The sequence below is a fragment of the Chiloscyllium plagiosum genome, unplaced genomic scaffold (assembly GCF_037043375.1).
Source record: "Chiloscyllium plagiosum isolate Xiang-an unplaced genomic scaffold, Cpla_swu_hap1 HiC_scaffold_53X, whole genome shotgun sequence".
NCBI classification, from domain to species: domain Eukaryota; kingdom Metazoa; phylum Chordata; class Chondrichthyes; order Orectolobiformes; family Hemiscylliidae; genus Chiloscyllium; species Chiloscyllium plagiosum.
The window spans coordinates 8346503-8373813 of NW_028270191.1; the positions used below are offsets into that span (position 1 = coordinate 8346503).

The 27311-nt window shown below is 43.9% G+C and overlaps 2 protein-coding genes across 5 annotated transcripts in view; one reads left to right on the plus strand and one right to left on the minus strand.

Annotated features, from left to right (window-relative positions):
* The window catches only part of LOC122543389 (rho guanine nucleotide exchange factor 25-like), a 373207-nt gene extending 369838 nt beyond the window's left edge, over positions 1 to 3369 (plus strand). For all 4 annotated transcript variants that reach the window (XM_087985590.1, XM_043682070.2, XM_043682071.2 and 1 more), the window contains one exon: positions 536 to 3369. In XM_087985590.1, coding sequence (XP_087841716.1) covers positions 536 to 622 — 87 coding nt within the window. In that variant the 3' untranslated portion in view covers positions 623 to 3369. The remainder of the gene's footprint in view (positions 1 to 535) is intronic.
* Positions 3370 to 15376: 12007 nt separating this feature from the next.
* LOC122543390 (Golgi reassembly-stacking protein 2-like) overlaps positions 15377 to 27311 on the minus strand; it is a 69731-nt gene continuing 57796 nt past the window's right edge. The window contains exons 8-10 of the mRNA XM_043682075.2: positions 26422 to 26511; positions 24217 to 24342; positions 15377 to 17958 (exon numbers count right to left, since the gene is read on the minus strand). Of these exons, the coding sequence (XP_043538010.1) occupies positions 17747 to 17958; positions 24217 to 24342; positions 26422 to 26511 (428 nt within the window). The 3' untranslated portion in view covers positions 15377 to 17746. The remainder of the gene's footprint in view (positions 17959 to 24216; positions 24343 to 26421; positions 26512 to 27311) is intronic.

The following is a 27311-nucleotide window of genomic DNA, read 5'->3' on the forward strand; positions in this document are numbered from 1 at the left end:
AAAGGGTTTAGAAAAGATTTACAAGGATGTTGCCAGGGTTGGAGGATTTGAGCTATAGGGAGGGGCTGGGGCTTTTTTCCCTGGAGGGACAGAAGGCTGAGGAGTGACCTTATAGAGGTTTATAAAATCATGAGGGGCACGGATAGGATAAATAGACACAATCTTTTCCGTGGGGTGGGGGGAATCCAGAACTAGAGGGCATAGGTTTAGGGTGAGAGGGGAAACAGACCCAAGGGGCAATGTTTTCACGCAGAAAGTGGTGTGTGTATGGAATGAGCTGCCAGAGGAAGTGATGGAGGCTGGTACAATTACAACATTTAAAAGGCATCTAGATGGGTATATGAATAGGAAGGGTTTGGAGGAATATGGGCCAGGTGCTGGCCGGTGGGACAAGATTGAGTGGGATATCTGGGGGGCATGGACGAGTTGGACCAAAGGGTCTGTTTCTGTGCTGTACATCTCTAGGACTCTATAACAGTTCCTTCTGTTTCGCAAAGGTCCAGTGTAACGTTGTCTTGCCTATTACTTTGAACAGGATACCCAAGATGGAAATTCTACCAAGGTTGACACCAACGGTCACAAGCATAGGAGCCAAGACAAGCTGGACAAGAGCAAGCAATAAAGTAGCTTCTTGGTTTTTCTCTTCTGTTTGCTTAGAGGAAGTTAGGTTCAGGAGCGCACAGTGTGGGTCAGCTCCCCGTTTTTAATTCTTCACCCACGAACCCAATTTGCTGAAGGTTTGGCAAACTTTGGCACCTTGCATCAATTGTGCACCTTTAGCCCAAGGGTTGTGCTCCGGGACAACCAACTCCGAGTCATGGAAAATCAAGGGTATTGTGCTGCCATTGTCATGTCACCTGGGTGTACGTTTTTATGATGGCTTGTCTGAAGGTCCTCAGTTGTTCTGAATCAATAAGTGTCCCTCTGTGGAACACCCAAACCCTGGCTGCTACCGAAGGACTGACTGGCAGGGTCCTTCTGTAGAGGGGGGATGTCTCCGATTTGAGATTTTGAAAGGGCATTCTGCTGAGGGATTTCAATTCAGTCAAAGGATTGAAAATCACTTGTATCCTGTAACGCTGAAATGGACCATCCTGATCACTTAAGGAGCTTTTTGTGTTATTTTCAAAATATCCACAAGGAGTCACAAACGCCAATACTCCAAGCAACATCCATGTCTGACAACACTTCATCCCATTAATCGCCCTGTGCCTTTCCCATAGAACTGAAACAGTGGAATCATAGCTGTTGCATTGTCGTTGAACAATCAATCCATCCATGTAACATCTGACAGCTCCAGAATATCCTTGCTTCATCACTCTGCACTGGTGATATCACAACGTCAGGAAGATTTGTGCCCAGTTCAATATTTCCTGGCAGATTGCACAATGCTTTTGACTTCTGGAATTGGTGTCTGAGCCGGCGAAATGAGGCCTCTGGCACAGGCAGGGGCAAACACCAAAACCGAGAAAGTACCAATTGACTCTTTTTGTGGTCTAAGCTTTGTATATGAAGACCATTTTCAATTTTTTGGATCTTCTCTGGTTTGAATTTATAAACATTTCTAATCATGCTGTTGTACCTTTCATTTTCCCAGATTCTAAATCTTCCTTTTTGTTTGAAAATCGCGGCTGCGCTCCATTCTGCACCCTTCCTCACTCCAGTGGTGTGCCTTGAGGCCCACCACTTTGCACTAGTTGTCCAAAAAGTGGTCGGTACCTTTTATTTTCCCAGACACTAAGTCTTCATCGTGGCAATCTGCTACTCCGCAGGCTGTTCCTTTCATGTCAGTTCACCCAAATGTCTCCATCCCTGTGCTAACCAAGCCTGCAGGTTCTGTGCTCCTTGATCATGTTGCTGCTGTCAAATTGGTAATTCGGCCGAGGTAATGAAAGTAAAGCACCAATATCGTGGTAGCTGGCTGAAGGTGGAAACTCAGCAAAAAAAGGGCAACATCAACGTTATAAGAACATCTTTTAAGTATTGTTGAGGCTGGATCATTAATGTTTAGATGCTACACTCCAACTGTGAACTGGTAGAATTTGATGTTACTGTTTTAGCCCTTGGCACTTGGTCAAAAGCATGATCCTGCAGTCATTCTGATGGTGGGAGTCAGGGATCCATCTCGTCCCTTGACTGGACTGAGGGCGTTTCATGATTTTTGCCTTTCTTTCATGAGATGTGGGTGCCACTGGCTAACTCAGTACTTACTGCCCATGAGAGCTATTGAAAGTGAGCTATATCGGCCATGGGTCTGAGAGTCACATGTAGGCCAAGACCGGGTAAGGACAGTAGATTTCCCACCCCAAAGGTCATGAGTGAACGAGATATGGTTTTCACAACAATCAACAATGGTGTCATGGTCACCATTAATAAGACCAACGTTTTTTCCCCCACATTAATTAGCTCAATTTAAATTGACCCAAATGGATTTGAACCCATGACCTGAGACCATTAGCCTGGGACTTTGTGGGTAGTTAAGAGTCAAATCACATTGGCTGTGGATCTGGAGTCACATGTAGGTGCAGATCAGGTGAGGATGACAGATTTCCCTCCCGAAAAGAGCATTCGTGAACCAGATGGGTTTTTACAACAAATTAACAATGGTTACATGGTCATTGTAGACTTTCAATTCCAGATATTTATTGAATTCAAATTTCCCCATCTGCCTTGGTGGGATTTGAACCATGGATGCCTAGTCCAGTGACATCAGCATTAGTACTGCCTCCCCTTTCTGTGATAAGAACTGGTTAGGCAAAGGATTTAGATGTAACCAGTTTGTAGTCACCAGCAGCTGGGATGAGGGTGCTTTACTCCCTGGTATCATGTAAGGTGTGGAAAATTTGCACTTTACCAAGTAATTGGTGGCGGTTTGAGAGCAAGCTTTGAGTTTCTCTGCCATTTCCTGACACAAATCAGTGCTGAGAAAACACCCAAGAGATATGCAAATGCAACAGCCTGCCTAATTAAAGTCAAAATATAAAAAGGATGTTGCTTATCTATCAAGAGACCAGCTAAAGTTCCTGGTTCTGTTGCCACTGATTTCAGCTCTGGTCTCCTCATTTTGGGAATGCTGCTTTGTGGTGGGTTGTATGCTATTCCACAGCTGCTGAAGTGCCTCTGTTACTGAACTCAAGGAAGCATTTGCTATCTGTAACCCGGGGCAAGGAGAGTGTGGGCTATTCAATCACAGAGACCATTCAAAGTTTGGGAGAAGATTTGTAGCTCGGGTGCTCGTTGTTGTGGTTCTGTTCGCCGAGCTGGGAATTTGTGTTGCAGATGTTTCGTCCCCTGTCTAGGTGACATCCTCAGTGCTTGGGAGCCTCCTGTGAAGTGCTTCTGTGATCTTTCCTCCAGCATTTATAGTGGCCTGTCCCTGCCACTTCCGGTTGTCAGTTCAGCTGTCCGTTGAAGTGGCCGGTATATTAGGTCCACGTCGATGTGCTTATTGATTGAATCTGTGGATAAGTGCCATGCCTCTAGGAATTCCTTGGCTGTTCTCTGTTTGGCTTGTCCTATAATAGTAGTGTTGTCCCAGTCGAACTCATGTTGCTTGTCATCTGCATGTGTGGCTACTAAGGATAGCTGGTCGTGTCGTTTTATGGCTAGTTGGTGTTCGTAGATGGTTGTCCTTTTCTTCCTCTCTAGTGAATCGGATTCCTGTGAGTGTGGCGTTGATGATCCGGTGTGTGTTCTCTATTTCTGTGTTTTTAATGATTACAAAGGTGTCATCAACGTATCTGACGCAGAGTTTGGGTTGAATTTTCAGTAAGACTGAACAAATCAACGGCACACCATGGGCTCACCCACCTCTGGACTCATAGCAGAAGCAGTAATGCAAAGATTAGAACAAACAGTCTTACCGCAACGCCACACTCACAGGAATCCGATTCACTAGAGAGGAAGAAAAGGACAACCAACTCCCATTCCTAGACGTGAGGGTACAGAGAACACCTAACGGAGAATTCACCACAAAGGTACACAGGAAAGCCACACACACAGACCTAGTCCTGAACTACGAAAGCAACCACCCCAATACACACAAAAGACGTTGCATCAAGACCCTGTTCAAAAGGACCAAAACACACTGCAGTACACCAGAACTGCAAAAAGAGGAAGAAGAACACCTATACAATGTATTCGCCAAAAACAGATATCCCGCAATTTCATCAACAGATTTCCTAAGGGAACGAGGACATGCGGCAACCCAAAGGACGAGCCACACTACCCGACATCAAGAGCATTTCCGAACTGACAGCCAGACTACTGCGACCACTAGGACTCATAACAGCACACAAACCAACAGTCACTCTCAGACAACAACTCACCAGAATGAAGGATGAGCAAAACCAATGTAGTGTACAAAATCCCATGCAAGGACTGCACAAAACACTACATAGGACAACCAGGAAGACAGCTAACGATCCACATCCATGAACACCAACTAGCCACGAAACGACACGACCAGCTATCCTTAGTAGCCACACGCAGATGACAAGCAACATGAGTTCGACTGGGACAACACTACAATTAAAGGACAAACCAAACAGAGAACAGCCAGGGAATTCCTAGAGGCATGGCACTCATCCACTGATTCAATCAATAAGCACATCGCGTGGACCCAATATACCGACCACTGCAGCGGACAGCTGGAACTGACAACCGGAAGCGGCAGAGACAAACCACTATAAATGCCGGAGGAAACATCACAGAAGCGCTTCACAGGAGGCTCCCAAGCACTGAGGATGTCACCTAGACAGGGGATGAAACGTCTGCAACACAAATTCCCAGCTCGACGAACAGAACCATAACACAGAGATCATTGGCAATTGCATTCTCCCCCAGTGTCAATGCATGCACAGAAATCACTGCATGCCTAGCGGGAATAAGATCTGTGATTTTTTTTTTGCCTCTATGTATCATTGCTGAAACCACATCACGTGACCAGCCTTCAGTCTAAGGATCAGTTTGAGTTGTCAATTTGCAGACTGAATAGTGGACTCAATCTCCCAAGTTTTAAAATCTACACATAGATGGGACGTGGGTGTCACTGGCTGGGTCAGCACTTATTGCTCGTCCTTAGTTGCCCCTTGAGAACCATGTATTTACAAGTGAAGCGCCTTAAGGGCAATGCAAACCATCAAAGCTGAGGGGGAGGGAGGGAGGAGGAAGGGAAGGGACTAAATCAAAATGGAGTCAGAGGGGGGAATAAAGCATTACCTTCCACACATGCACGCGCGCGCGCGGCCTCCCCTCTCCCCCCAGTGCCCACCTCTCTCAAGTGGCATCAAGAGCACAGAACCCAGCGGGTTTTTTTTCCCCTTTGTTTTTACGGAACCTCTGACACTAGTGTTCATTTATTTTGTCTGACACTCCTCTCTTTCCCCCCCCCCCCCCCCACCCCACTACCACCTAGCTGTGGTACTGCTCATCTTTTTCCTCAGCACCCATGTTGTGTGCGTGCAGGTGAGAGACACAGTGAAAGACAACAGGTGTACAAATCTTTATTCAAATTCCCACCCCAGGAAGAAAGGAAACACCCGAGTGGCCAGTGACAAGCAGTGCCCTTCACATCAAAGGGCAATGCTGTATGATCAAACAGTAAAGGGGAGGGCAGGAATTAAATCAAAATAGAGTTAGAGGGGGAAATAATGCACTCCATTCCCTGCGGTGCCCACCTCTCCCTGAACAACTCCAGGGTGTTGGTGGAGACCGCGTGCTCTTTCTCCAAGGACACCTGGGCTCTAATGTAACCGCGGAAGAGGGGCAGGCAGTCAGCCCTAACGACCCCCTCCACAGCCCGTTGCCTGGACCGGTTTATGGCCAGTTTGGCCAGGCCCAGGAGCAGACCCACGCAGAGGTGCTCTAACCTACCCTCCCCCCTCCGTATCGGGTGTGAACCCAGCTCTTAAATACAAAGGCCAATGACCACATCATCTACTCTCAATCAATTCTGGCGATGTTCTAATTTACCCTTAAAAGAGACCTGTAACTCAAACACTTAACAGCCAGGATGAAGAGGAGCTGGTGTTGGACTGGGGTGGCTAAAGTTAAAAATCACATACCACCAGGTTATAGTCCAACAGGTTTATTTGGAAGCACTAGCTTTCGGAGCGCTGCTCCTTCATCAGGTGGTTGTGGAGCATTAGACCGTATTCCACAGAATTTAATGGGTTGCAGGTTTCAGTTCATTAATATCTAAGTCCCAGAACTTCTTTTAAGATTCTAACCTTTAATGCATTGTCTGAGCAGAGATGTCACCTTTTTTTTGGTATATAAAACCTTAAGTTATCTCGAGAAGGTGACTTAAAAAAAGTTCTGGGATTTACATATTAGTGAACTGAAACCTGCAACCTATTCTAAAAGATGAAAGACTTAACAATCTAGGTTTGTTCAATATATCGTTTCAGTTGCATAACACTAATTTTTTGCTATAAATTCTGTGTTTTACGATCCTGCTCCACAACTACCTGATGAAGGAACAGCGCTAGTGCTTCCAAATAAACCTGTTGGACTGTAACCTGGGGTTGTGTGATTTTTAACTTTAAAGCCAGGACTATCTTAGCATTTTGTCTCTCATCCTAGGATTGAGCGGTTTTTAAATCAGCACAAAAAAGTACCCATCCTCCTAATTTCAGTCCTGTGTGTAATCGCAGGGGCTGAGTCCCAATGTGTCTCTGATATTCAAAGGTTCCCTCCCACTCCTCACACAGTCAACAGGACAGTTTGACATCTCTGCACCAACTCCGATTTAATATGGTTTTGAAAATAAAAGACACAGGACATCATTGGAACATAGTCCTCAATAACTTGATGGAAAGTTATTGGTGGAAACATGGGTAGCACAGTGGTTAGCACTGCTGCCTCACAGCGCCAGAGACCCAGGTTCAATTCCCACCTCAGACAACTGACTGTGTAGAGTTTGCACATTCTCCCAGTGTCTGCGTGGGTTTCCTCCCACAGTCCAAAAATGTGCAGGTTAGGTGAATTGGCCATGGGAAATTGCCCATAGTGTTAGGTGAAGGGGTAAATGGAGGGGGGTGGGTTGCGCTTCGGTGGGTCGGTGTCGACTTGTTGGGCCGAAGGGCCTGTTTCCACACTATAACTAATCTAATCTAAGTGCATGGCGTGCCAGAGGAACAGGAGGCCATTCAGGCCTGCTCCAGCATGGCTGGTCTGTGCCTCAGTCCCATGTGAGGGCATGGCAAAAAAAAATTAACTCCTTGCACCTTTTATCTGCCTTAGCTCCAAGTTGGAGGAATATCACTTCCTCACCTCAGGCCTGAACACTCGCTATTAAGGTCACAACTCCTCGCTGGAGGCGAAAGTTTCTCCATATACAAGCCATGGTTATGCAACCTGCTACTTAATCCTCCAAACCTCAGTATCAAACGTAGGCTCTCACAGAGGACCCAAACAGAACAGATCTTGCGTTCCTCATCATGTCCACTTGTAACTGCACTGAGCTGAAACTTACAGAACACATTGGCCCGAGTTCCAATTCTCAGACTTGTTTATTTGACTAGCTTCAGTTGTGCTGACAGTCAGACCACTGAAATTGGCCTCAGGGCTACAATGAACAGTTCGAAGTTCTGAGCAGACTGTGGGTTGTCAGTTGGAGTGACACTGCTGCCCCAGCTGGCATGCAGATATAGCACCATTCCAAAATGACAAGTCATGACCCATGAAGACACAGTTAAATTACATGAGGAATTGCAAAATCTCGAAGAATGTTGACCATATTGTACAGTTCAGTCAATTGTGGCATGTCTGCTCATTGCCAGCTTGCTCTCCTTTTCTCCCATCAGCTTTAGGGGGTTGCAGTCCCAGTTTGATCCACACAACCCTCAGTAGTGCCACTAATGTGTATTTGGAAGCCGAATTGATTCTTGACAGGTTCCCATACATGGGTGCAATGTGACTTGAGAGAGACTGATATCTCATCAGGAGAAGAGTGCAAAAGTTGATTCCATCTAAAGGCAGAAGGGTTTTCCTCACTCCCTTCACCGACCTAGCATAAGGCAAGTACTTGAGAGGCTTAAAAAGGGAAAATAAAAAGGGGATCATGTAATGGACTAGTTGATTCCCTATCCTGATGTATCTTTTCTCAATTTGTCATTTCTAGAGCTCTTTGCTAAAATGTGGCCCACCCACTGCTGAGTATTTTCTATGTATCATATTCCTGTATATGCATGTTTTAATAAAATATTGTCTATTAAAGAAATGTTGAAATGGAGTACAATGCTGTTGTATCATATATCAAATTAAAATTGAAAATCTTTTTAAAAAAAATTTAAAGGGAGTTTGCTCTTTCTTTGTTGCTCAGGACAGGTAAGTGATGAAGGTAAAATACTTCCCCTGAAGACAGCTGAAGATTTGAAAGAAAGACTAGTATTTGTAGAAACAACGGAACATTGTATTTTGCAGCTTTAACATGATAAAACCATAACAGTCATGAAATGTTTTTCAAGTAAGTCAAATTTGACACCGAGTAATGAGAGATAAGATCGAGAAGAGGGGCAGCCTAGTTAAAGGGGCTTTTAAGTGGTAACCTTAAAAAGGAGAGAGAATTCCGCAGCTAAAATCAGAGCAAGCTTTGGTGGTGCAAATATATCAAAGCCAAATATCGCGGATGCTGGAAATCGGGAACAAAACCAGAATTCACTGCAGTAACTCAGCAGGTCTGGCAGCATCTGTGGAGAGAGAGCGGAGTTAAATGTTTCAGAACTCAAAAGTTTTGGAGAAAACTCTTTCTCTCTCCACAGGTGCTGCAAACAGCAATAGGGATGTTTAAGAAGCCAGCGCAAAGGTGATTGAAGGGTGTTGGAGATTTTCTAACCAGCCTGTGCAGGGATGTTATGATACACTTCTGGAGCAGATGGGACTTGAAGTCAGCCCTCCTGGCTCAGAGGGAGAGGTACGAACATGCTGCTAGAGATTAAAGACATAGGGAAGGACAAGACCATGGAGGATCTGAAAAATGGAGTATTTTAAAATCGAGGTATTGAGTTAGCCGTCGTGATCTCATGACATCTCAAAACAGAGTCACAGAGACGTACAGCACAGAAACAGACCCTTCGCTCCAACTCATCCATGTCGACCAGATATCCTAATCTAATCTAGTCCCATTTGCCAGCACTTGGCCCATATCCCTCTAAACCATTCCTATTCATATACCCATCCAGATGCCTGTTAACTGTTGCAATTGTTCCAGCCTCCACCATTTCCTCTGGCAGCTCATTCCATACATGCACCACCTTCTGTGTGAAAAAGCTGCCCCTTAGGGTCGCTTTTATATCTTTCCCCTCTCACCCTAAACCAATGCCCTCCAGTTTTGGACTCCCTCAGCCTGGGGAAAAGACCTTGTCTATTTACCCTATCTGCCCCTCATGATTTTATAAACCTCTAGAAGGTCACCCCTCAGCCTCCAACACTCCAGGGAAAACAGCCCCAGCCTGTCCAGCCTCCCTATAGCTCAAACCCTCCAACCCTGGCAACATCCTTGTAAATCTTTTCTGAACCCTTTCAAGTTTCACAACATCTTTCCTGCAGATGGGAGAGCAGATTTGCACGCAATATTCCAACAGTGGTCTAACCAATGTACTGTACAGCCACAACATGACCTCCCAACTCCTGTACTCAATACTCTGACCAATAAAGGAAAGCATACCAAAACACCTTCACTATCCTATCTACGTGCGACTCCACTTTCAAGGAGCTATGAACCTGCACTCCAAGGTCTCTTTGTTCAGCAACACTCCCAGGACCTTACCATTAAGTGTATAAATTCTGCCCTGATTTGCCTTTCCAAAATGCAGCACCTCACATTTATCTAAATTAAACTCCATCTGCCACTCCTCAGCCCATTGGCCCATCTGACCAAGATCCTGTTGTACTCTAAGGTTACCTTCTTCACTCTCCACTACACCTCCAATTTTGGTGTCACCTGCAAACTTACTAAGTAGAGGACCCAGCATCGATCCTTGTGGCACTCTACTGGTCACAGGCCTCCAGTCTGAAAAACAACCCTCCAACACCACCCTCTGTTTTCTACCTTTGAGCCAGTTCTGTATCCACATGGCTAGTTCGCCCTTTATTCCATGAGATCTAACCTTGCTAATCAGTCTCCCATGGGGAACCTTGTCAAATGCCTTACTGAAGTCCATATAGATCACATCTACTGCTCTGCCCTCATCACTATCCACAATAAACACTGATGCAAAATATTCATTTAGTATCTCTCCCATCTCCTGTGGCTCCACACAAAGACCACCTTGCTGATCTTTGAAGGGTCCTATTCTCTCCCTAGTTACTCTTTTGTGCTTAATGTATTTATAGAATCCCTTTGGATTTTCCTTAACCCTATTTGCCAGAACTATGTCTCCTTTTTGCCCTCCTGATTTCCCTCTTAAGTATACGCCTACTGCCTTTATATTCTTTTCGGGATTCACTCAATCTATCCTGTCTATACCTGACATATGCTTCCTTCTTTTTCTTAATCACAACCTCAACTTCTCATGTGCAAACATCTGCCCCCAGTCAGCTTTCGAAAGTTCTTGCCTAATACTGTCAAAATTACCCTTCCTCCAATTTAGAACTTCAACTTTTAGATCTGGCCTATCCTTTTCCATCACTATTTTAAATCTAATAGGATTATGGTCACTGGCCCCAAAGTGCTCCCCCCACTGACACCTCAGTCACCTGCCCTGCCTTATTTCCCAAGAGTAGGTCACGTTTTGCACTTTCTCTAGTAGATACATCCACATAGTGAATCAGAAAAAGTTTTCTTGTACACACTTAAATTCCTCTCCATCTAAACCCTTAACACACCACAGTCAACTCAGTGCTTTCGAAGGATGGGTCACTGTTGCTATATAAAAGAAGTGCAGCTGTCAATTTGCACACAACAGTCTCACAGATGAGTTACTGACCAGATAGTAGGTTTCCTGAGATGCTGACATCAGAGGTGAGAACACCCATTCAAAATGATGTAAAACAACCACGGTGCATGCAGTTGATAGGACCTTCATCTCATCCAAGTATCAGTAACTCCAGACACACTGAAATGTCAACTTAATATTTTACACTTGGGCCTGTAAGGAGGAATGGATCAAAAGCTCTCAGAGGCAGAAGCAAGAGTGCAAACCATCACAAGGGGGTAAATTTGGCACCTGTGTAAAACAAGGGGGCATGTATGGCAAAACGACAAAACCAAGCTCAAATTACCTAACTAAAAACCTGCTTCCCCTTCCTGTTCATGAAAAGGAACTATAAAAGGATCACTGGAGCTGAAACATTAAATCTGATTTCTCTCCACAGATGCTGCCAGACCTGATTAGATTAAATTAGATTTCCTACAGTGTGGAAACAGGCCGTTCGGCCCAACCAGTCCACGCCGACCCTCCGAAGAGTAATGCACCCAGACCGATTTCCCTCTGACTAATGCACCTAACACTACGGGCAATTTAGCATTGCCAATTCACCCTGACCTGCACATCTTTGGACAGTACAAGGAAACCGGAGCACCCAGGGGACACCCATGCAGACATGGGGAGAATGTCTGTTTGGAGTTTGCACAGCTGCCAGAGGCTTGAATCGAACCTGGGACCCTGGTGTTGTGATACAGCAGTGCTAACAACTAAGCTTTTCCAGCAATTTCTGTTTTTGTTGCTATAGACTTAGGGACTCAGTGAAAACAAAGCAGATGGTCAGTGACCCAGGTCTTGACAGGGGGCATTGAATTGGAGGTGGTGCACGTGAAACATAAATGCCAGCATTCACCAACTGGGCCAAACAGTCTGTTTCTGTGGTGTAACTTCTTTGTTCAATAGATAAAAAAAAATTGGATATTGCTATTGGACACATGCTTAATGGGTTTGTATGCTATGCCCATTTCAGCACAGTGATTGCACGGAAAGAGGTCAGCAACGTCTGTACGGTTCTATTGAGCATCTGCCATTTTAGTGCAGGCCTGAAGTATGTGAGTTGTTGTGTAATTGCTACATCAGCAGACCAAGGAATGCCACAATATACCCTCATCAGGTTTGGTTCACAAATGCCTCAAACTTGCATGACAGTACAAATCCAAAGATACGCGTTTAAAAGTTCACCCAGTCATCAGGAAGGGCTATTTGCTCATGTTTAAAAACGAGCTAAACATTTCACAGGGTTTGTAGACGGACATTGCCACTCCTTGCCTTAACTGTTTAATCCCATATTCTGACAATTTGCCGCTCCAGTCAACACACTGCTCCCCCTCAGGAGTTATATTCTTGCACAAGTTGGCATCCTCGTGACCCATGAGAATAAAGATTTCAATGTGATTTTGGTTTCTGAAACAACCTTTTCCAGGATATTATAACACACCTCTGGGACTTAAACCCAGACCTTCTGGCTTAGAGACAGAGTCACTACCACACAAGACTTCAACTTCACACTATCTTTTGTTAAATCAGACAGTGCTGTTTCCTCAGGCAACACTCATGATCAACCATATTCTTATACTACCACCTAGAGGAAATAACATAAAAATGACTTGTGAAGAAGTTATCTTCCCATGAATGGAAGCTTACTCTCAGACAGTACATTCCAGACCCTAACCCCTCATGTGAACCTGCCTCCCCCCCACCACACTCTCAGGCACGACCTTCCAGACTGTAACCTCTCGTGTGAACCTCCCTACCTTCCCCTCCCCACCCCCCACACTCAGGCAGTGCATTCCAGAGCCTAACCACTTGAGTGAGCTTAGAGGTTTATAAAATCATGAGGGGCATAGATAAGGTGAATAGCAAGTATGTTTCCCCCCACCACCACCACCAACGTACCATCTCAAAATGCTATCTGATATTCATTTTTCACCGTTACGCTATTATGATTTAACTCCTGTTAACTAATGTAACATATATCCACTAGAGACATTTATCAAACAATTTGTACCAATTTATTTGTCTCTTGTTATCTTTAAATGTTCATTTCCAAGCAATGATATCTAACTTTCTAGAGTTGAACTGAACTATGAAGTGTGGCTCAGTAAAAACCACACTGAAGAGCAGAAACTTGCACTGTTCATATAATTGATCATGTACAATTTTTATAATCAAACAATCGATTGGTTTAACATTCCAGTTTCCATAAAAACTGCTCCTTGGCCAAGTTGCAGCTTTGAAAAGGTTCAATACTATTTTCCAATCACATAAGCCACTGCATCAGCTCTCAACGAACATGCAGCAGTTTCGACTTGAAATTCTCTGCACCCAGAATCATTACCTTAAATAGTTACAAGAGTATTTTAGTTACAAGACGAGTAGGGGCAAGGTGATGGCCTGGTGATATTCTTGCTAGACTGTTAATCCAGAAATCCAGGTAATATTCTGGGGACCTGGGTTCAAATCCCACCAGAGCAGATAATGGAAGTTGAATTCAATTAAAAAAAAAAAACTGGAATTAAAAGTCTAACAAATCACCATAAATTAATTGTTGGAAAAACCCATCTGGTTCACCAATGCCTTTTAGGGAAGGAAACTGCCATCCTTACCTGGTCTGGCCTACATGTGACTCCAGACCCATAGCAATGAGGTTGACTCTTAGCTGCCCTCTAGGATGGACACGAAAAGCTGGTGTAGCCAACGATGCCCACATTCCATGAATGAACAGAAAGCGAAGGAATAAAAGTCAGTACGGACACATCAAGTATAAAGTTTACTTGAAGCATTACCAACTGCTAATACCCAATCAATGCATTCAGATTAAACAGAACTAGGATAAGGCAGCACAATGGAGCAACATGTGTGAATTTGATATTATTTAGTGGGTAGAGCTGGACACACAGTAGTCAAGGTGCTATCTGACCTGGTCGAGGACATTATTGACACTCTAGCTGTGGTGCAACAGATGGATGGACCAGAGAGGCACAACTACACTGTAGGTTTTTTTTTGTGTGTGGGGAGCCTCTTAAACATAGTGAGCATTGCTCAAAGTCAGCAGCTTACTGAATCCAGACTAGCATCGAGGTAATGAACATTTTGCAAAGCTAGTTGTTTAAGGTCAGCAAATGATTATAAATTCAAGTTGCATTTTGTGGAGTTGAATAGAATGAAGGAGCTTGGGATGAAAAAAAGTTGCTCAGGGAAAAGCAAGGCTCTTCCTCAAAACAGGATCTCAGTTTGCAACTCTTCCCTAGTTGACAAAATCTAACATTGATTGTAGTGAAACGTATGTTCAGCTGTCCATTACCCCCTCCCCTTTAAACAGCAGCACAGTGGCTCAGTGATTAGCACTACTGCCTTACAGCACCAGGGTCCCAAGTTCAATTCCAGCCTCAGGCAACTGTCTGTGTGGGTTTCCTCTCACAACTCAAAGATGTGCAGGTTAGGGTGAATTGGCCATGCTAAATTGCCCATGGGTGTTTAGGGAAGTGTAGGTTAGGTGCATTAGTCAGGGGGAAATTTAGGATAATAGGGTAGGGGAATGAGTCTGGGTGGGTTACTCTTCAGAAGGTCAGTGTGGACTTGTTGGGCTGAATGCCCTGTTTCCACACTGTAGGGAATCTACGATCTTAAGAGGCTTCACTTCATACACAAAATGCCTCAAAACACCCTCAATATTCACTTTAGAAGCAAAAACAAGGCAGCAGATTACTACCTGAATGGGTGTACATTGGGAGAGGGGTGCATGCATTGGGATCTGGGTGTCCGTATGCACCAGGCGCTGGAAGGTAGGCATGCAGGTGCAGCCGGCAGTAAAGGCGGCCAATGGGATGGTGACTTTCATTGCCAGAGATTTAGAGTACAGCAGCAAAGATGCATTATCACAGTCATACAGGGCCTAGAATATTGTGCACAGTTTTGGTCTCCTGTTCTGAGAAAGGATGCCTCTTGGTCTCCAGGGAGTGCAGTGAAGGTTGCCCAGGCTGACTCCAGGGATGGTGGGACTGATGTATGTGGAGAGATTGTCTAGGTTAGGATTGTTTGCACTGGAGGAGTTCAGATGAATGAGCAGGGATCTCAGACTTAAAATTCTAACAGTACTAGACCAGGTAGCTGCAGGGAGGATGTTCCTGATGGTGAGTGTGTCCAGAACCAGGGGTCACAGTCTGAGGATTCAGGGTAGACCATTTAGGACAGAGATGAGGAGACATTTCTTCAGCCAAAGAGTGGGGAGCCTGTGGAATTCATTGATGCCAAAACATTGAACGCATTCAAGAGGTAGCTAGATTTAGGACTTGGGGTGAATGGGGTCAAAGGTTATGGGGAGAAAGCAGGATTAGGCTATTGAGTTGGACAATCAGCCCTGATCGTGATGAATAGCAGAGTAGGCTCGAAGGGCCGAATGGCCTCCTCCTGCTGCTATGTTTCTATTACAGAAAACCAAGCCAACACAAGGCATTAACCACCATCTTTATTGATGGTTCTGAAGACTGCACGTTTACAGCAAAGTGAAATTTCACAGTAAACATTAAAACTTTCTTATAAAACAAACAGTACAGAACATTAAGACTTATAAAAAAATCACTGAATTTCCATGCTATCAAACTACAATCTGAGTGCTCCCAAAAATACAATAGCCTTTTAAAACCTATATATTATATTACTAAATTATTGCAGTCAGTAGCGTGGATGAGAGAGTGATATCCATAATAACCTGGGTCATTGTCAGTCACAATAGCACACCACTGGGGTATACAGAAACTGAATCAGATGCAACTCACGCTCAATGACACTTGAATATTTAGGAACAACTATCATCCAATTTGACTCTCATAAATGGAGATGAAGGCCTTTAACACAATAAATCAGTTTAAAAAACGTTGGTCCAGTATTGGTCAAAAATGAGAAAAATGGTACATGCCTCACGAAGAGCATCATTCCAGTTCAGAGGCACCTTCAGTACTCTCATAACAAAAACCATTATACACCAAAGGCCCAATCAGATCAATCCCATGCTGAAAAGCAAGCAGACAGTTTACTTACACACAAATGGACCATGCACCATTGCAAGTGATTTAACACTCTACAGTGCTCTTCATCTTTAACAGGTAAATATAGAAGACCAGCAGGGAAGAGTGCGTAAATGTCATGTTTTTGGTGGTGGTGGTGGTGAAAGCACACACGAGCCTCACTCTTGACAGTTCTCTCTCAATCAGAAACAGTGCAATAATTTAAAAACAGCCAAGTATTTTCATTCCCCTCTAAGGATCAGCTTTGGGATCTTTCTGGATGGGCAACATATGACGGGTAAAAGACTCCCTCACTCTCGAATATCTTCGAACAAATTCTTAAATCAGCAAGTCCAGCTTAAAAAAAAAACTAGAAAGTTCACGAAAAGGAATACATTAAACGTGACCCACCTTGCCAATTGATTGGAAGTAACCGCTGAACCATGTCAACCTGAAACCTATGATCAGTCCTAACCAGTGACAGAAAACTGCAGTAATATTCATATTGAATTAGATTGGGCACTCCGTGAATTCCAAGCCTCCGGTATCACAACAACTTATAAACTTGTTGAAGTCCAGGGGTTAAAAAGAGCGATCAAATATTGACTTGCTTGCCTATTGTGGCAGGAATGTTCTTGGAACTTAAAACAAACCTTAATCTCACAATATCTGGCCACCAATTAGCAACAGGATGTAAAAAATAGAATTTAAAACGTATTTAAAATAAAACTGTTGGAATATCATTAATAAACCTTACAAGGTCTTAACTAAGAGACTGGATTAGTGATTAACATTTGGGGTGACATCTTATTGAAAACCTTTAAGTAGGGAAAACAAACCACTTCACCAACCATAGGAATTTCACCCCTAGCTTCCCTTTCCACAAACTACCTCAGCATTTTCAACTTAACAGGCTCAGTATTCAGGACGGGAATCAAAAATAAAACCATAGTTGTCACAAATCAACAGCAAATGGTTTAACACCACATCATAAGCAAGCTACATGCAATATTTCAACAGGACATTTCCTTGAATGGTCCATGGCACTCTGCATTAGTCATTGCTGATTGCTGCTGAACATTAATGAAACACAACCTATTGGCTCAAAGATCTTCAGGACAACAGTTTAAGGTTATGTACCACAGGTTCTAATATACGGAGAGGACTAAAAAAGGAGACCTGTATTTCAGCAACTTTAATAATCATTCATACTACAACAAAAAACTATACTCGCTGGATTAAAGTGACTCAACTCAATGAAACTGTGGGAATTAATGGAGAGATTTCCTTCAGGGAAGTGCTTTTGTAAGCTGCTACATCTCAAAATTTAAATCAGCTCTCAGCAAACAATGCTGGAGTGGTCCCCGTATTGATATTAACACACTATTTTTCAAAATACCTTGAACTGAAGACACGGTAGCATGCCAAGATGATCAAGCTGCGCTATAGTGAAAAGGTTGGGTGCGCAATAGGTATTGCAAACGTGAAAAGGAAGGATTCACTCTGTGTGCTTCTACAGAAGGATTCTATGCTTAGAGTTCTGTGAGCTTATCTGGAATGGTTTTTCTTAAAACGATTGTCATGCTGCTAAAGAGTCATCTTTAGACTGACAGCTATGTACATATTGCTAAATTGGGAAGCATTTTTTTTTAGTAAAGTCAGACTGTTGCTACTCGGTTAGAATCTGGGCAGCAGTGTATTTGGGTAGGCATCCCTCTGTCGTTTATTAGTGCTGAGTGGACCATACCCTTCTGCCAGCTTCAGCGAACAAGCATGGAAGACAACGTTACTGTCTCAGCTGCCACTAGGAGACTATTCCTGAGCTACTGCAGGTGCAGGATCTGAGACCTGGCTCCACTGAGAGGGAAAAGATGCTGTAATACTCTGTGATGTAGTCGAGGGGCTGGGAGAAAACGCTGGCACTGCAGAGAAAGCTGGAAGCACAGTACTGCTGGCAGGATCAGCTGGAGGCAGGTTCGAGAGGATCTGATGTGAGGCAGGGCTGCTGGGTGACAAGAGGGAACCTGGAAAGGAAGAGTCCAAATTAACATCACACAGTAACAGAGAGAGGAGGTCACAGCTTGCCATGCAACTAGTACACATCGCAATGGTTTCTATGATTTTAGCAGAAACAAACCACTTCATTCATTCCAATAGATTAACCTTTGTCACAAACCAATGGCTTAATACGTACACAAATTGGATCGGGAAAGAAGGGCATTTGGTCTAACCAGTCCACGACCACACGACACAAGCAGAAGTAGCCCATTAAGCCCATCGAGTCTGCTCCATCTGTCAATGGGATCATGGCTGGTCTGATCATCCCCAACTCCACTTTCCTGCCTTTTCCCCATCACCCCTCCATTCCCCTTCCTGATTAAACATCTCTCTGTCTCAGCCTTGAATATACTCACTGACCCAGCCCCGACAGCCCTCTGTGGGAAAGAATTCCACAGACTCACTCCCCTCTGAGGGAAGAAATTCCTCCTCATCTCTGTCTGCAATGGGTGACCCCTTATTCTGAAATTGTATCCTCTGGTCCTAGACACTCTCCCACAAGGGGAGAGCAATCTTTCCACATCTCCCTTCTCAAGTCCCCTCAGAATCTTGTAGAGTCAGTTCTGCTTTAACGTAATGGTTCCATTCTCTCACAACCCCATGTTATATGAAAATTGTGTAATAGCAGCACCATTTAACCAACGGGGCTGGAATCACATTATGACCAATATATGCTTCAAAAGTTCACGCTTTAGAAACACTGCCCCAAATTCGTCAATTGCGTGACAGCAAATTCATCTTAACGAAACACGCATGTTATAGCAGAATAACCTGCCGGTTTCAATAAGGTCACCTCTCAGTCTTCTACACCCCAGTGAGTACAGGCCCAACCAACTCAACCTCTCCTCATGAGGGTCCCTCCATACCCAGGATCAGTCAAGCGAACAACTTTATGTACAACTCTTTAACAAAAAAAACAAACACTGTATTAAGTCTTTCTACTTCGTCTAAGAAAAAACAATTTGACACTTTGCTGCATTCTGCAAAGAATGTTCTGGCCTTTGCTTTATGCACGTGCCAGTACTTCCCCCAAAACAATGACGGACGTTACGACCACAGGCTCTGATATGGCACTTTTAAACACCGAATACATGGCAGAGTTCAATGACAAAAAAAAAAAAAAAAAGAGTACAGCCAAGGAAGGAAATATTAGGGAGGGGGATGACAGCTGGGTTTGGAAGAAGGATCATTACTGCAGATGGTCTTGCTGCAACAGAATAGACAAGGCTGGAACCACCGACAGGTGATCTCACCGAGTTCGGACGTGGTGCAGAGGACTTGGCAGAGAACAAGGTGGTCAACCTGGATATCACCTCTTTTTGCTCAAGTCAGTACCAAGAATGTGGGTTGTGGCCCTGGTCTTGGTGCATGCAATTTCAACCGCACTGGGAGGTTCAAACAGAATTACGGCAGAGAAATGTACAGGGAGAACAAAAGAGAGGATAACTTAATAGATTCAAACGATCCAAGTTTGCAGACCATGTATTCTCACCTGGATCTGTAAGCTGCGGGTGCACATCAAGTAGCTGCAAAAGACTAATACAGGTTAAGCACATGGGTGGGTAACAAAAGTGGTGGACCGAGTCTGGTGTGGGGGAAGTGAGAGGTTATTCACTTCAAACAAGCGTAGAAGAGCAGAGTATTTTTTAAAAGGCACATTGACCTTTAGTCACAAGGGAAAATCGAGTAAGGAATAAAAGTCTTGCTACAATTTGATGGGGCTTTGGTGAGACCACACAGCAGTATGCACAAATTTGACCTTCATATTTAAAGAAAAGATATACTTGCATTAGAAGTCACAAAAGTTTCACTAGATCAGTCCCTGGGATGACAGAATTGCCCTATTACAAGAGACTGAGTAAACTTGGTCGATATTCTCTGGGTGTTTAGAAGAGGGATGATTTCATTCTGGCACTCACTCATTCAGAATTGCCTCAACAGGGTTGACACAGAAATCATTTTCCTGACTGCAGAATCCAGAACATGGGGGCACACTTTCTCAGGAGCAATCATTTCTGATGGAGAGGAGCAGGAATTTCTTCAGAGAGTGAATTTTTACAGTTCTCGGTCATAGAGGGTTGGGGATTGAACTCTATTGAAGGCAGTTTTGGTTTCTCAGGGAAAGCGGAGTTTGAGACCCAAGCCAGCCACAATCACACTGAATGACACAGCAGGACCTCAGGCTGTGTGGCCTATTCCTGTTCCTAATTCTTATATTCTACAACAGAGGAGGAGAGCTTCTTTTCCAGGGAGAAGGTGATAACAGCAGCTTAGAGTTTTGAGGTACTGTTCTAGAAAAGGCATGCAGGAGCAAAGACCTGGGGGTGGGTATGTGCATGAATCACTAAAGTGACAGAACAGGTAGAGAGCTGTTAATAAAGCATACTGTAGACCAGGCTTTATAAATAGAGACATAGGGTACAGATGCAAGATCTCAGCAGGAGTATGGTATATAGTCTGGGTACCACACAATAGGAGGAATGTGAACGCAATGATAACAGCAGGTTTACGAGAATCATTCCAGGCACGAGACACTTCAGTTATAAAGAAGGATTGGAGAAACTGGGATGGATTTCCTTGGAGAGAAGACGACCAAGGGGTGATTTGTTAGTAGTTTAGAAAATCACCCAAGTCCACAAAAGGAGTCTGGACAAAACACACAGGGAGAAACCGTTCCCAGTCATACATGGATTGAGAACCAGAGGGAACAGCTCTATAGCATTTTGCCTAAAAGCAGCAAATACAAGAGGAGAAAAACCTTCCTTTTTTTTTTTACAAAAAAGAGCAAATAGGGCCTGGAAACATGGCGGAGGTAGCTTCAATTGAGGCATTCAAGAGGGGCATTGGATGGTCAGTTAAAATCATCCAATGTGCAGGATTACAGGAAAAAGACAGGAGATTGGCACAAGGTTAAAATGTAACAAGATCAGCTGAAAGGCCTCCTGATGCACCATAACAATTTGGAGATTCTGTGAAAACCCGACCAGGAACTGAATCGGTTTAAAAAAGGACTTTTCCTTTCAGCAGGAGTCAAATGGTTTGCCCACAAGTAAAGCTGCTCAAGATATACTCCTCTTGCTCACCTCAGGCATTGGTTCATTAAAGAAAACCCATGGAACCTGGAAGTACTTACATACCCAAGTAAAAAAGCTGTTCAGAAGAGGCCTAAACCTCAAACATCTTAATAATTTTAAAAAAATTACAGGGGGAACTTCAGACTCGTACATCATCAAGCCCTTGCGCCCATCACACCACAACCCAAATTCAAGGTCAAAGTGAATTCGTTTGCAGGATTACTGCCTCTAGAAGAGAGGCCAGATATCATAAATCCAAGCTGACAAGGCTTATCTCCAAAAGGTGCATTAACAGCCAGCAGCATGTGGTCTTTCAGAGCTGATTTAGAAGACATGCCTAAAGTACAACAGTTTCTCAAGGAAAAACAAAGCCAAATACAGTAACTCCTGCTGAGAGCATATAGTATTCATTATTAATCAGTGTTGTAGCTAGTAGAGTGCTTCAACTTGACATTCAGTAAACCCCAAGATAAATGTAATGGACACAACGAGCTCAATACAACAGAAAACAGCTCACTGAATAAACTACTGACAGCAAGCTAGGAGGCAACAGAACAAACACAAGTTATGCATCTTCTCAGGATAACATACGTGAGTACTTATTTGCCCTCAGAATTTGGATGTCACTGACTAGGCTAGTATTTACTGCCCATCCGCACCTGTCCACAAGAAACATAGAAAATAGGGGCAAGAGTAAGCCATTCGGCCCTCCGAGTGTGCAGCACCATTCAATACAATGGCTGATAATGCAACCTCTCCCCTTAATCCCTTTAGTCACAAGGGCCATGTCAGCTCCCTCTTGAATCTAATGAAGTGGCCCCAGCAGCTTCCTGTGGAAGAATTCCACAGGTTCACAACTCTCTGGAGGGAAGACGCTCTTCCTTATCCCAGTCCTCAATGGCTTTCCTCTTATTCTTAAGGCTGTGATGGTGAGCCACCTTCTCAAACTACTGCAGTCAATAGTGGGGAATGAACACCCACAATGCCCTGAGGGAGGGAGCTCCAGGATATTGACCCAGTGACACTGAAGGAACAGCGATATATTTCCCAGTCAGGATGGTGTGGGGCAGCTTGCAGTGGGGTGGTGCTCCTATATATGCCAGACCACTCGATGTTAGAGATCGCTCATTTGCAAGGAACTGCAGAAGGAAGCTTGGCAAGTGGGTACGTCTTGTAGATGGTACACAGTGCTGTCATTGTGCGCTGGTGCAATAGGAGATGAACGTTTAAGGTGTTAGATCAAGCAGGCTTTGTCAGAGAAAGTGTCAAGCGAGTATTCAGTTACATTCCCAATTTGTGCCTTGAAGATGGTGGACAGACTTCTCGGGTCATTGGACTAGAAACATGAATTCTGCTTTCTCTCCACAGGTGCTGCCAGACCTACCGATTTGCTCCAGAAATTTGTTTTTGTTCAGATAAAGTCAAGAGATGTACAGCATAGAAACAAACCTTCGGTCCAACCTGTCCATGCTGACCAGATATCCTAAATTAATCTAGTCCCATTTGCCAGCACCCAGCCTATATCCCTCTAAACCCTTCCTATGCATATACCCATCCAGGTGCATTTTAAATGTTGTAATTGTACCAGCCTCCACCACTTCCTCTGGCAGCTCATTCCATACACGCACCACCCTCTGAGTGAAAAAGTTCCCCCTCAGATCTCTTTTATATCTTTCCCCTCTCACCTTAAACCTATGCCCTTCTAGTTCTAGGCTCCCCGACCCTGGAGAAAATACTTTGTCTATTTATCCTATCCATGCCCCCCTTGATTTTATAAACCTCTATGAGGTCACCCCTCAGCCTTCGATGTTCCAGGGAAAACAGCCCCAGCCTGTTCAGCCTCTCCCTATAGCTCAAATCCTCCAACCCTGGCAACATCCTTGTAAATCTTTTATGAACCCTTTCAAGTTTCACAACATCTTTGCGATAGGAAGGAGACCAGAATTGCACGCAATATTCCAACAGTGGCCTAACCAATGTCCTGTACAGCTGCAGCATGACCTCCCAACCCCTGTACTCAATACTCTGACCAATAAAGGAAAGTATACCAAAAGCCTCCTTCACTATCCTATCTACCTGCGACTCCACTTTCAAGGAGCTATGAACCTGCACTCCAAGGTCTCTTTGTTCAGCAACACTTTCTGGGACCTTACCAGCGAGTGTAAAAGTCTTCGGCATCCACAACTCTTAGTCTTTTTAGACCAATGACAAAGGCCTTTGCCAATTATAACTGTGATTGGTTCTCGGGTAGGTTGGAGCTGTGAACAAGACAGCGGGAAGCTAAGTGACCGTAACCAGCACCACAGCTCTCAGTTCTCTGCAGTACAGCCACGCCTTAAATCAGAGGAAAACCAGTTCATTGCTCCTTCAACTGTTGTTGCGATGTGACTTCAAATTCCTAAGTCAGAGATCTTTCAGAAGTGAGCCAGCCACCCTGTGCCTCTTGCAAACCAGTGGCAGCATCTGGAGAAGGATGCAGCATTCTGACCAGCCCAAGAATCGTAATAATGATCTCAGTAACCCCTGTGAACAGGTACCACTGAACTGCATTCCCAGTTTTTCCCTCTGTCCATAACCTATATTTATTTTCCTAATTCCCCCAGTGAGTGTGCATTTGTCGAAGTAAAAGGGCAGCTTATAAAGAAATTATAGTGTCAATGAGTAGAGCTGTATTCTGATGGTTCATAACTGCTGACTTGTAGCTCGTCTTCAATTATTTATTTGTAATAAACCACAATTCTTGTTGTTAAGTACAGAAACCTGGCCCGTGTTATCAACCTGGGTCTGAAAAAAATCAGGTAAATTGAATAATGTGGAGTGTGTACTTATTTTAAAATGTTTAACTTTTGTGACAACTTATTGGCTTTGCTGCCTACTACCTTAGAAAGTCATAACCATCTCCTTCTACAAGATGCAGTGTTGGTAAACGTGATTTTTTTTTTTGCTAGGTCAATTCTTCAGCATCACAATTAGAAGGCAGCCATTCACAAAATCAAAATAGTCTGTTCAAAACCTTTAAAGGAGAAATGAAGTGATCCACTCTGGTTGAACTACATTTGGAGAGATCAATATCTCTCACGTAAAAATTCTACTCCACTCCCATAACGCAAACGTCATACAACACACAATAACACACAAATACAAATTTACCTGTGGATGTGGTCGCAGGATTCCCCCCTAATCCTGGCAGAGACCCCACAGCAAGATTGGGGAAAGCCACATTTAGATTTGGAAAGTTGGGGAGATTGGTAAAGGCAGGTGGTGCGGTTATCAGACCTGAAGGAAATGAAGTGCACAGAACCATCATGTAGAATTGTCAATAACTGCAAGGAGGAAATGCTCAAAATGTGTTATATTTGGATAACCACATGCACAACAGTAACAATTCCAACAGGTTCAGACTGTATTCTTACCACTTAGCTGCCTTCCAGCTTAGCTTTGGACCAGGTTAGGGAGACTCGATCTCCTGTTGGGAAAGCCTCCCATGTATTCTACAGTGGTGTGGGGGTTTTAGGCAAACTACAGAGTTGCAGCCATTTGGAAGAGATAATGTGCGTTACAAAATTCAGGCTGGAGAAAACTGGGCCCAGATGATTCCAGACCCCGTTCTGCGGGGGTCCAGTTTGGAGTGCAATTACTACTCGCTTGAGATATCAGAGACCTAACATAGCCTCTAAAACAACAGAACGGGAACTTGGCTAGGAGGAGGAGAATGAGGAGCAGCTTAGTTGTTGAAATCCAAGTAGAAAAACACAACATGCAGTTACATTAAAAATCATAGCACAGGAACGAACAGATGTGCAAAGCTTCTTCAAAGGAAATCAGAGTGTGGCCAAAACTGGGACCTACATATTCCAAGTACTTGGCTATGGAGTAACTGTGATAACAAAGGGGGAGTTAAAGGTGTTAGTGAGAAAAGGACTGCAGCCTAGAACTCCAAGCTATGGAATGGGTCCAGTGGAGCTATGAGAGACATGGAGTTGCAGGAAATATGGGCATGGATTTGGGAGACGCCAGCACATTCAGATTGCAAGTGGAGCAGAAGCTTGCAAAAACAGAGATGCCAAGGATTTTTTTTGCTTTTTTTTTTTGAGGGGGTTAACGAGAGCAGATTTGATAGAGGAAGGAGGGAAAGACCATTAAGAGGAGAGAACATAACAATAGTCAGCTAGCATGGGGACAAAGGAGGGAAGTCAGATCATTTTGTGGGAAATCGGGCTGAAAGGGAATGGAGTATAAAGATAGGGAGGTCTTGCTAAAAACCAAACAAGGCACTAGTCAGACCACAGCCTGAATACTGTGAACAGGTTTGGAGCCCCTCAGCTAAGGAAAGACAGACATTGAAGGTTCACTGGGTTAATTCCAAAATGCGAGACGATGCATTTTGGAAGATCCAATTCAACAGCAAACTATACAGTAAGTCCTGGGGAAAATTGATGGACAGATCTGGGTGTTCAGGTTCATTGTTCCCTGAAAGTGGCAACACAGGTCAGTAGAGTGGTCAAGCATGCTTTCCTTCATCAGACGGGGTATTGAGTACAAGGGTTGGCAGGTCATGTTACAGTTGTATAGGACTTTGGTTCAGCCACAGGTGAAATACTGCGTACAGTTCTGGTCGCCACATTACCAAAAGGATGTGGATGCTTTGGAGAGGGTGCAGAGGAGGGTCACCAGGATGTTGCCTGGTATGGAGGGGGCTGGCTATGAAGAGAGGTTGAGTAGATTAGGATTATTTTCATTCGAAAGGAGGTGGTTGAGGGGGGGACCTGATTGCAGTCTACAAAATCATGAGAGGTACAGACAGGGTGGATAGCAAGGAGCTCAAAAATAGATTAGATTAGTTGTTGGAAAGAGAGGAAATATGGTGTAACGGGAACAGAGTAGATCCATGGGATTAGGAATACTGCCCACGAAGATTAAAAGGAGGCCAAAAACCCATTTCCATATTGTGATTGCTATGTAGCTCTACATAAGTAGTTAAAAGACAAAAATGAATAACGTACTATAAAGTGTAAACCATCGCCCATTTTGCATTGCCTCCTCGGGTGACCTTCTACGTCCCGCATTTCTTTGTATTTCTTAACCCTTTTACTGAACAAACACTAGGTTAATAGAGGGATAAGGGAATTCCTTTGACATAGCAAGGATTGACAGAGGGGGGCATGGTGAGGACAAAGGCATAATTTTACACCTCTTGGTAGTAGTTGATCACAAAGTTTTTAAACAAATAAGCAGCTTAACAAACATGTACAGAATATACCAAATAACTGATAATCACAAATTCATTGCTGCCATGGGGAGGGTGCACAACAAAAGTCTGTTCAAAGTCCACATGTACCATTGGACTGGGCATACCTGGCACAGTAGTGGTGATGGCTGCATTGGCTAATGACACAGTGAAAGGTTCATTCAAGGGGGCTGGGAACAATGAAAGACCTGCAGAACCTGAAAACAAGAGTTAGAGTTTACTGTAAAAGGACATTTTAAAAAATCGGAAGTGTAACATTACAGTTTCACTGGATTATCCTCAGCAGAATACAAATAAAGTATTGGTGTAGAAAGAATGAGATGCTGAAACTTTCTTTTGATATTTAAACTCAAGAAAAAAAAAGTCTTCTATACCATTTCCGAGCATAGAAAGCAAGTTAAACAACTGCACTCCGTCATCCTACTCCTCAATTTCCATTTGGAACATGAAGTATTGGTGACAGATGACAATTGGCGAAAAGAAATTGCTAAAATGGAGGAATGTGAGGAGAGAGAGTTACTGTTTGCATACCTATCATCCAAGCTGTGCATGCATACTCCGCTTCCTCAGTCACACACAGTAACATGGCGAAGCCAGTTCTGTGATCAACCACTTTGTATTTGTACATCACCCTGCAATATCACATGTCTTGTACTATTGTTTGAGAAGTTTTAGAAGAGCTGGCTAGAGACATGGTTAAAAGGTGAAAGAGTCAAATAAAAACAAAATACTGCAGGTGCTAGGAACCGGAGAGTTGCTGCCAAAGAGTCATACCGGACTCCAAATGTTAACACGGTTTCTCTCTCCAGAGATGCTGCCAGACGTGCTGAGATTTTTTCCAGGAAAGGGTTAAAACCTGACAGGGGGTAGAAACAGAGAGGCTTGGTGAGAGATTACTCCATGAAGAAAACGGACAACTGATCGCCATGCACCAGGAGGCCAACAGCAAAAAACAACAAGTCCATAAGACAAGAAAACTGGAACATAGTAATAGAAA